Source organism: Dasypus novemcinctus, chromosome 18 (assembly GCF_030445035.2).
Source record: "Dasypus novemcinctus isolate mDasNov1 chromosome 18, mDasNov1.1.hap2, whole genome shotgun sequence".
Taxonomy (NCBI): Eukaryota; Metazoa; Chordata; class Mammalia; order Cingulata; family Dasypodidae; genus Dasypus; species Dasypus novemcinctus.
In genome coordinates this window covers 72,676,028-72,686,644 of record NC_080690.1, presented here as the reverse complement: position 1 = coordinate 72,686,644, position 10,617 = coordinate 72,676,028, and the positions used below count along the sequence as shown (strand labels likewise).

The window sequence follows — 10,617 nt, the reverse complement described above, 5'->3', positions numbered from 1 at the left end:
CATTGCCTGTGCGTAAAGATCATCTGAGTGGTATGACACAACAAAATGTCTTTCTAGCTTCCATAATAGTCTATCGTGAGAGTGGTAGGAAAGTGCTCCATGGGGTTTTTTACCACCCAGCAAATTCTATCAACTGGCCCAGACATCTCCTTGAGCCTCAGAGTTGTTCACTGGATCCCCTGCTTCACTCGAAGAGAAAGAAAAAGAGTGAGTCTGAAGGACAACTGGGAGGTGTTTGGTCAAGCCTGGAAGTGGCGTCAGATCTTTTCTGCCTTCATCCCATTTGTGAAGCGGCCCTGCATTTTTGTACATGTCTTTGATGAACATACGCCCACATTTCTCTTGCATGTATTATTTCTGGGAATAAAATTACTTGTATGTTAGACATATGGTTAGCTTTGTCAGATATTGCCAAGGAATTTTCAAAGTGGATAAATCAATTTGCACTCCCACCAGCAATGTATGAATTTTGAATTAATATGTCAGTTTGCACACACACAAATCTACCAGAATTTTTATTGTGATTTCATTGAAACAACAGATAAATTTGGGCAGAATTGATATGAACGTGTTCTTTTATTTCAGCATTTCTTTTAATATACCAGTGTCCAGTCTTGCACATTTTTTGCCTAGATAAGATAATTTTGGTGCTTTTGTAAATGGTATTCCAGTTTTTGATTATTGCTGGTGTATGGAAATAGAATTGATTATGCAGTTTGTCTTTGTATTCAGAGACCTTGTTAAAAATCATTGATTAATTCTAATAGTTTATAGATTCTTTTGGATTTTATACATGTCATCTGCAAATAAAACGTTTTATTTCTTCCACTCATTTTCTTTCATCTTCTGTTTCTTTTGCTCTCCTTATTGTGCTGGCTGGGGTGGCTAGTAAGATGCTGAGTAGAAGTGGGGATAGCAGACATGTATTTTTGTATACTCTTTATCATATTAAGATAGTATCCTTCTATTCTTAACTTGCTGAGGGTTCATGTCAGGCATGGCTATTGAATTTTAGCCAGTGATTTTTGCATCATTTGAAATGACCGTGTGGCTCTTCTCCTTAATTCACTTAATGTTGTAATCTAAATTGATTGGCTTTCAAGTGATAAACTAACCTTCCATTCTCAAAATAAATCTCTCTTGGTCAAGATGTATTAACATTTTTATATATTATTTTGGATTCAGTTTTCTAATGTATTGTTTAAGATTTTTATGTCTATGTTCATTTGAGAGATTGGCCTATGATTTTCTTTTCTCTAATATCCTTTACAGGTTTTGGTGGTAGGGTTATGTTTTATTGTGTGAAAGAGTTAATAACATTTCCCTTTGAGTCTTTCTTAGCATTTCCATCTCTTACACTACCCAACCATTCTTGCATGTTGTCCACTTTTCTCTTAGTGCCCTTATATTAATCATAGCAGAAATCAAGGCTCTTGCTTCTGGTCCTCCAGATCCTGGGCAATAAGTTTTCCATTTAGTATCTTATAACCATCCTTAGAGGGACCTTATCACACTTTTAAAATAAGTTACATATTTCTGTCCCTCCCCAGTCCTGACCCAATGCATGAACTTAAGGTTCCCCCAAGGCAGGGACTGTATCTGCTTCCTCTTGGTGTCCCTGGGACGTGACACATAGCAGGGATGCAAAGTTTGAAGAAAGAGGAAACATGGAGGAAACCTAAAGGTTTCTCAAGGCTCCCCTCAGTAATCTGAGGTGAAGGAATTGAAATTCACTTGATTATTTTGAAACTGACCAGAAGTGAAGTAATGGTGTTTGTGGTGCCTGGAAAAAGGCCATCCTCTTTAGGCATATGTGTGAGCACAAAGGAAGGAGACTCTAATCCAGTAGTTCTCAACCAGGGCATCTTTTTTTGTCCCCCTGAAGACATAGGGCAATATCTGGAGACATTTTTGGTTGTCACAACTGGTGGAAAGTAACTACTGAACTCTAGTGAGTAGAGGACAGGGGTGCTGCTAAACTTCCTACAGTGTGCAAGACAGTCCCCCCATACAAGGAATCATCTTGCCCCCAAAACCCAAATGTCAATTGTGTTGAGGTTGATTGACCTTGCTCTAATTCTGACGGTGGGAAAGGGCAGGGTCGCGCAGAAGGCAGGGGATACAGCTTCTCTGAGGAAGTAATATCTGAGCTGGTTCTCAAAGGATGCGTGTCACCCAGATGGAGAAAAGGGACAAAATTACAGTGAAATGCATGCAAAGGCAGGAAGAGGCGCGTTCTCTCCAGGAAATGGCAGGTGTGTACCTGAGGTGGAGGGGGGGGAGCGTGACTTAGGTAGTTTGGGGTAGATTGCGAAGGGTCTTGAGTAACTTTTTACTGGAGTTGGTACCTCATCTTGAGGGCAATGGGCAGGCATGGAAGGATGTTAAGCAAGGGAGGGACAGGGTTGGAAGTGAGCCTCAGAAAGATCCTTCTGCCTCTGGTGTTGGTGATAGGCTGGAAAGGACACAGCCAGGGAGGAGGTGTTTGTGAATGGATGAGGAAGTTAAGTCAAGCTGCAGCCTGGAGAGCAGGGGACAGACCTGGGACTTGGTGGCTCATGAGAATGGGGATGAGGGAATAGGAAGAAGTGAAACAAAACTCTGCCCGCAAATAATTAACATAAATTTAGAACTTCTCTTTTGCTTGCTTGTACATCAGCAGTTTCCCCAAACCACAGGGACGCCTCTCTGATTAGGGTAAAAGTAGAGTCTGGTGCCCCAAGGTTACAGCTTGAAATGTAAAGGTCATGTAGCGAGTCAGATGATTACCTTAGCAGCACTGGGCCCTTGGCTGAGCGGCCTCTGACCCACTCACCCAGAGCTGATGTTTATGGGGGCTGACGGTGTTCCCAGGTGCTGTGCTGCAGCATAGCCTACATGTGTTAATTCATTTAATCCTCAGATCAACCCAGTGAACTCAGTACTGTTATAATTCTCATTTAAGAGATGAGCAAATGGAAGCAGCAAGAGGTTAAGTGGTGAATCAAGTACTTGAATTCTCGTGGTCTGATACAAGAGCTTACGTTTTCAACCACTTCCCTCTACTGCCTTCGTTGAGATATCCTCTAGCCCCTGGGACTAACACAGTGAGTGGAGAGATGAACCACTGCTTGTGGGGTCCTAGAGGAGGGGTGGGCAGGGCCTCCCCCAGGGTGGTAGGAAGGAGTGGGTGCTGTGACTGGGCCTTGAGAACCTGTATAGTGTGGCCAAGGGTGCTGACAACCCCTGGGGGCTGGGGAGGGGAAACTTCAGATTCAGTAGGTTCAGAAAGTGGTTTGCGCAGTGGCCTCTTACAGGAACAGGCAGAGAGGAGCCTGGCCCTGCGTTTATATGGAGTTCTGAGACCTTGGAGGAGGGTGGAGGCCTATTTCACAAGATCGGGGGGTCAGGCAGAAATCCTGTCCTGGTGGGAAGTCAGAGCCAAGCCAGGAGCAGGAACGGGAGGCTGTCCCTGCCCAGGCACCAGGCCTTGGACACCAGGCCTGCATCCCTGGGTGGAGAGCCTGGAGGAGAAGCAGGCTTGAGGGAAGATGGAGCCCAGCTGGGGTCTATGGAAAGTGAGGAGCTCATCGGGCATCCGGGGATTGATTTCCAGGAGATCTCAGGAGAGAGGCTGGGAACACCGAGGGGTTGCATCACTGCCTGGTGGAGTTACAGTCATTTCAAACGTTTGCTGAGGATATTTTATGTGCCATGTTCAGGGCTAGGCACTTAAAATACAGAACTGAACACAGTGTAGTCCCTACCCCGGGAGAGCTTACAGCTTGGTGGGGATAGAGCTAGAGGTGACAGTGATAATCTTTTAAAAACTGTAATTTAAATTTATTAATAAGTAACATTCACACAGCAAAGGGCATACATCGCCAGTGTAAAACTCCAGAATTCTTTATAGAGTGAACACATCTGAGCTACCAGCACCCAGACCAGGAAGTTTCCTTCTGCAGGTCACCATCATCTGGATGTCTACTACCAAATTTTGTTTTCCCTGTTTTAAGCTTTATACCAACGGCATCATAGCATGTGTATTCTATTGATTATGGGCTCTTTCACTCAACGTCACATTTGTAAAATGTATATGCATTGTGTGGAGTTATTTTTCACTTGTTCTGCCTCTCAAATGATCCACAATTTATTTACCCATCATACTGCAGACAGGCATTTGAATAGATTACATTTTCCAGCCCTCAGGACTTGTACTGCTGTGACGATTTCCATATACACTTGTGATCATTTTTCTGCATTGTTGTTGGGTACACACCCAGGCGTGGAATTGCTGGCTTATAACTTCAGCACTAGTAGAGACTGAAAAGCATTTTTGCAAGTGGTTTCACCAATTCCCACTCCTACCAGCAGTGATGAGATTCCAGTTGCTCCACATCCGCACCACCACTTTATATTCTTGGTATTATTTTAGCCAGTCTGATGGCTACCTAGTGGTAGAGCACTGCGGTTTCTAATTTTTGCTTCCATGACAGCTACTGAAATTGAGCACCCTTCCAAATGTTTATTGGCCATTTGAATATCTGTTTTTCTATCGAGCTGTCTACTGTTTTCTTACTGATTTGTAGAATGTCTTAACACATACTTTATATACTCTGGAGATCAGTCCTTTGTGAGATACATGCATTGCAGATATTTTTTTTTTTCCTACCAGAGAGTTGCACATAAAAATAAATTTACTTTTAAAACAATAATACAAGTTCTTAAAAATAATCAAGCAAGATAAAAGTAGGTAGTAAGGAGCTGAAACCTCCCTCCACTCTGCTGAGGTAAAAACATGGCTGAGAGGTATACACGTACCAGCACACAAAACAAAGCAGATTGTGCATATCCCCCACTTAACAGTGTCCTTAGTGCGCCCCCACATTTCCTCACTTTACAGAGGAGGAAACGGAGGCACGGAGAGGTGAACTGGCTCCTCTGACGGAACACCCGCAGCAGGCAGCTGAGCCTGGATTCGCACCCAGGAATCTCTGACCGTGGACTTCAACCGCTTCAAGGGACTCCAGGCTCACCCTGGGCCCTTCAAGAGCCCACTCCTCAGAGATGCCTGCCCCGGGCCCCCGCTCGGGCTGGGGCTCTGCACGCGTCCTCACTCGCGCACCTTGATCTCCGAGTACTCGGTGGTGGTGGCACCGGCGGCCTCCGGGTCGGGGGAGTCGCGGGGCCTCAGCCCGTGGAAGCTGAGGGAAGCGTAATGGAGCGCCGGCTCCTCCCCCGAGGCCGGAGCCGAGGGCAGGTGGTCGGAGGGGTTGTCTGAGCAGGATTCATTCAGGTGACCCTGGGAGGAGCAGGAGAAGGGGGTCAGAGCAGGCCGTGGGGTCTGGAGAGCGCGGCAAAGGGTGCGCGCAGGCGCCCTGGGCGGAGGGGCCAGGGCGCCTCCCTCCCGCGCTCTTGCGCAGCGCCCTCTAGGTCTTGGGAATTCCTTTCTGAAAGCTCGTGCGGGGAGGAGAGAGGTGAGGCCTGTGAGGAGAGGCCCGAGGGCTCAGCAGGAAGGAGGGTAAATCGAGGACACGGCTGCTAGAAGCGAAATGGGAGACAAAGGGGAGGAAGGAGAACAGGGCGCGGAGGCCCAGTGCTGATGGGGGAAGGACACGAGGGGCGCAGTTTGGCGCACGCTGAGCAGGGGGCGGGCAGCCGGGACGCTGGACGGAAAGGCGCTCACGTTTCCCTTCTGGGGCGTGGCACCCAGCACCGGGTGGACGTCAGCCTTCCTCGCGGCTGCCTCCGCCGGTTTCTTCCTGCAGGTCTTCGCTCTGCGGTAAGAGACCAGGTCATTTCAGCCTGGCTGAAAAAGGGGAGACTAAGGCAGGGGGCGAGGGCCTGTCTAGCTTCAGAGACCACGAGAGAACAGGTACGTCCTCCTCCCGGGCCGCTGGGACCCCCCACCCGGGCAGGAGGCAGGAGGTTAAGTTTCGGAGGCCCCTTCAGCTAACTTGCCTCGCCCGGGCTTCACCACCTTTGGGTGCTGGAGATTCTCTGAGCTCCCCCCACCCAGCCCCAAGCCTCCCCCCAAACCGGGGCCGCCAGTCACATGAAGTAGGCCAGGCAGACGCAGACAACGAGCAGGAACGTAACGCCAGCACCCACGAGGGCCCCCCGGACCACGCTGGCCCCGGGCACTGCTCTCCCTGCGGACAAGGGGCAAGACGTGAGCCCCGACCCACGGCCCCCTCCTGAGCGCCAGCCTCCAGCCCACAGCCCCTGCGCATGGCCACCTCCGCCCTCGGTGCTTTGCCCCGCGCTGTGCTCCATGACTCCAGCCCCCGGCCCGCAGCCCCCACCCAGCCAAGGCCTGAGGCCCCTGAGCCCGGGCCCCTCCTGCCCCAGGCTCAGGCCCATCTCGCCCTTGCTCAGGGACCCAGCCTCGTGCCATCCCCTTTCCCAGGCACCGTCTTTCATACCCCCTGACCTGGCAGCAGGAAGACGGTGACTCTCTGGGCCCCGAGCGCGTTCCGGGCCTCGCAGCTGAGTCTGAGGCCGGAGCCAAGCTCCTCGCGGAGGCTCAGGTTGCTGAAGGCCCAGGGCCCGGCCGTGGCCGTGAAGGAGGCGTTGCGGCTGTTCCCCTCCCCCAGCCACCAGCGCAGGAAGGGGGTCGGGTGGGCGCGGGCGGAGCAGCTGCAGCGCAGACCCTCGGCCTCCCAGGAGCAGGAGGGGCCCAGCAGCTGGGGGGGATCTGTGGGGGGCGCAGGGTGGTCGGCAGGCGCCCCCTCCCCAGGACCCGGGTTCCTGCCTCCGGGGACCCCACACTCACAGAGCACCGAGAGGTTCAGGGAGACGAGGGCGGAGCCCAGCGCGTTCTCAGCCCGGCAGGTGAGCTCGCCTCCATCCTCCACGCGCACTGGAGGCAGCTCCAGGACCCCGGGGTCCGAGGGTGGCGCGGGGCTCAGGGTCTGATTGCCCCGGGCCCAGTTCAGCATGGCGGGGGGGTTGCTGTCGGCGACACAGCCCAGGCGCAGGGACTCGCCTTCCGGGACTGGGAGAGCGGAGCCAGTCCCCAGGTGTTGGGGTTCTGGAAAGGCAGAGGAAGCTGAGCCCAGGCGGCCTGGGGGCTCTGACTGTCTTCCCTTCCACCGCCTGAGGGGCTCCTGCAATCAGAGACCCCTGGCAAGGGCTCAGTGCAGGTACCAGCATCCCAGGAGGCTCAGATGTATTGGTTGGACCCGAACGTCTCCTGCCTCCTGTCTGGGCCATCTGGACCAACTCAGGCCCCCGATTTACCTTTGAGAGTCTTGCCCTTTAGTCTTTCACCAGCTGTTCATGGAGACCTGTTTACTTTAGCTGTATGGGAGGAGCTCACAATCTCATGGAGAAGACAGTCAGGAGTTAGGTACTCACAAGGCAATATGACATCTTTTGTGATGGGGGCCACTCGGGCCGGAGGAGCCCAAAGAGACTGTCAGGAAGGGGGACTTCCTGGAGGAGGAGAGGCTTACATCGACCATGAAGGTCAAGTAGGAGCTGCCTAGAGTGCTTGCCAGAGTCCATGGTGTAAATACTCCCCCCAATTAGAAGTCACTGAACATTGGGAAAAGATGCACATAACTGGCCTCTTGCCAACTAATTTTATCACACCTTTGAATGCAAATACATAAAAACAATACATTTGATTTTGCCCAGAAAAATCACTATGCCAAAAGGCCATCAACAGCCTGGAAATCAACATTTTCAATGAACAGCTGATTTCCCTAATACGAAAGAGCTTCCACAAATCATTAGGAAAAAGCCCACAGATGAAGAATCGCTCTTAAACATTATGAGAGACGCTCAATCCATTCATGAAATGATAATGCGAATTAAAATAACAATGATTCACACATGCTGTCAGGAGGAGGAAAACCTTTAGCAGAGAAATAGGCATATGGCTGGTGGGAGTGTAAATGGGAGAACGTCCATGGAGTATAACTGGGCAACAATTTGTAGAAATTACAAATATATTCTTTGATCTGGGACTTTCTTCTCTAGAAAATTATCCTGTGGACACATGCACACGTGAGAACTGTTTGTACAAGTTGTTCATACAGCACTGTTTGTATCAGCAAAAGACTGGAGACACCACAGCTTTCCTTCAATGGGAGACCAGTGAAGTATATTATGATATGATACATTTATAACTGGAAAGCCATAGGGTCGTGAATAAGTATGAAGAAGCTTTCCTATGTCCTGACAGAGAAAGAGCTCCAAGATACATTAAGTTTAAGAAGAAAGTAAGTTTAGTTAATAGCAATCTGCCAATGCCAGCTTCTTGGTTGTGACAGATGGGCCATGGTGAGGTAAGATTTTAACAAAGGGGGAAACTGGGTGAGGGGCTTATGGAAACTGTACTATCTTTGCAACTTTTCTGTAAAGCTAAAACTATTCTTTTTTTTTTTACCAAAGGAAAAGTACAGACCAGTGTAGAGTATTGGCGTGTATGTAAAGGTATATGCATAGATTATCTTGGAAGAATAACCCACAGGGAAAGAACACAGAGTGCAGGATACTGTTTTATTCTTATTAAATGTGAGCCTTACTGTTTTAAAAAAATAAAATTAAAATCATCAGAGGAACCTGGAGGGGAGCCAGGGGAGCGAGGGCCATGCATGGGTGACTGCTGTGTCCATTGATCTGGCAAGGAGGAGGTCCCGGGTTTCCTTGGTGAGAGTGGGGTCAGGACTGGGGGAAGCCACTTTGAAAGCTGACACCTGAGTGGGGGTTCCCATCTTTGCTGTGCCCTCAGCTGGCCTGAGCCCTCCTCCTGCCTGAGCTCTGACAGCCCCAGCCCTGCTCCGAGGGGCAGGGACCCCACCTCCAGCACAGCCCCAGAGAGGAGGGGCTGCTTCCTACCTGTGCCGTTTTCTCGGAACACACTGATGGTCAGGTTCTGGGGAGCATCTGGACAGACAGGCACAAGTGTTCCCTTTTCAGTGCTGGAAAGGTGAACACTGACCCTTCTTTCCCAGAGAATTTAGAAACAGGATGCAGCCTGGTGTGCTCTTCCCGGCCAGCGCCCAGGGTCCAGGCCCTGACCCTCCACACTCTCTGCCCACAGGGACCCGGCATCCTGGTCCAACACTCACAGGAGACGTTGAGCCGGACGGTCCTCTCCACGGTCACCCCAGCTCCAGGGAAGGCCACCTGGCAGGTGAGGCTGGTGCCATGGTCCTGGGGTCTTGGGGTGAGGGTAAAAATGGAGGAGAGACGAGTGCTGCGGCCCAGGGCAATGAGGGCGTCTGGAGTCCAGGAGAAGGTGGGGGGTGTCCCCTGCTCACAGGCCCAGGGAACGGAGCAGGTCAGGGTGCTGGGGCGGCCGGCCTCGAGGGTTCCCGGGATCTGGACGTCGGGCGTGTGGGTCAGGGCTGGTGAGGGGAGGAGGAGACTCAGGACCAGGAGGAGGGGGTGCCGAGGTGAGCCCCAGAGGAGCCTCAAGCTTGCTCCAGCTGCTCCCCTGAGCCCAGCCTCGTTTACCCCCAGCCCCTCCCCAGGACGAGGAGCAGGGGTCCAGGTCAGCCCTGCCCCGGGGCCACTCAGGATCCAGCCCCTGTGTCCTCTCCTGGACCCACTCCTTACCTGTCACACGCAACGACAGCTGGTTCTCTTTGTAATTATATTTCACATTAGGTCCTCTCTCCATCCTAAAGAAGTACGTCCCTGTGTCCCCCCTCCGTGCGTCTCTGATGTCCAGGGAGCAATCGTAAGTCCTGGAGTCCCCGAGGAGGTAGAATCGGCCCTTGGTCTCCCCCTGCACTTCTCGATATGGGTTGTTTGTGGCTACTGGAGCATCCCGGTCTGTATCAGCCCCTTCCTGGAACCAGTAACCACGAACAGAGGGGTAGCCAGCCAAGCCACCCCGGGGGTAGGAGAACTGGCAGGGCACGACAACACACAGGCCCTCCTGCACCTCCACCGACCTCTCCACATGCAGCCAGTATCTTGAATCCTGAGCCAGGGACCCTGTGGGAAGTCAGGTCAGCCGCAGCTCCAGCCCAGCACCCCCTGCCCCCCTCCCCAGGCGCACTCACCTGCCCACAGCAGAGGCAGCAGCAGCAGCATCTCTGGGGTAAAGGCAGGGGACCCTGTTGTCACAGGACTGAGAGGAAGCCACAAGAGGAAGCTGGGGGAGGGGGAGCCCAAAAGGTGACTAACCACACAAGAGGAACTTCACTCCCCTCTGTCACAGCCGGCACGGCCCTCAGGGAGCAACCACTTGGACTTACCAAACGGCGTCCGGCCCCCGGCTGCTGGCTCTCTGTCCTCTATCTTGCTGTCACACACATACCTGTGCTCACCAGGAAAGCAGGCGCCACCCGGCCAGAGCCTGTGGGTTCCAGCTTCCAGAGGCCTGGAAGGTTCTAGCAGGTGTCAGGCTCAGGTGGGAGGAGGGAACCTCTGCTGCCCCTTGGGGCACAGCTCTGATCTCTGCAAGGCTTGTGCTTCACCTAGCCACCCTTGCCCTGGCTGCATGGGCCTCTGGGCTCCCACCGGCCCCTCTGCTGGCCGCCTCTTGCTGCTCCTGTGGCCCGGGCACTTCTCTCCCATCTGCTGAGTGGAGATCCTGGGGGTCAGGCTGAGACCACTTGGGGACAGGATCACAGCCCGGTGAGGCTGGAGGAGCCTAGAGGACAGAACGTGGGAGCC

The 10,617-nt window shown here is 52.2% G+C and overlaps 1 protein-coding gene across 2 annotated transcripts; it reads right to left on the bottom strand.

The window, feature by feature from the left end:
* Positions 1-3,797: 3,797 nt before the first annotated feature.
* On the bottom strand, positions 3,798-10,057 carry LOC101442462 (sialic acid-binding Ig-like lectin 13). 2 transcript variants are annotated; one of them, XM_004475840.4, is made up of 9 exons: positions 10,002-10,057; positions 9,550-9,933; positions 9,060-9,338; positions 8,827-8,874; positions 6,755-7,012; positions 6,413-6,676; positions 6,035-6,131; positions 5,666-5,756; positions 3,798-5,281 (listed from the first exon to the last, which is right to left on the bottom strand). In XM_004475840.4, the coding sequence occupies exons 1-9, from the start codon at positions 10,030-10,032 to the stop codon at positions 5,093-5,095; spliced, it is 1,641 nt and encodes a 546-aa protein (XP_004475897.3). In that variant the 5' UTR covers positions 10,033-10,057; the 3' UTR covers positions 3,798-5,092. The 2 variants fall into 2 exon arrangements, with proteins under 2 accessions (XP_004475897.3, XP_071065517.1); XM_071209416.1 differs by having other exon boundaries at positions 6,413-7,012.
* Positions 10,058-10,617: the final 560 nt, after the last annotated feature.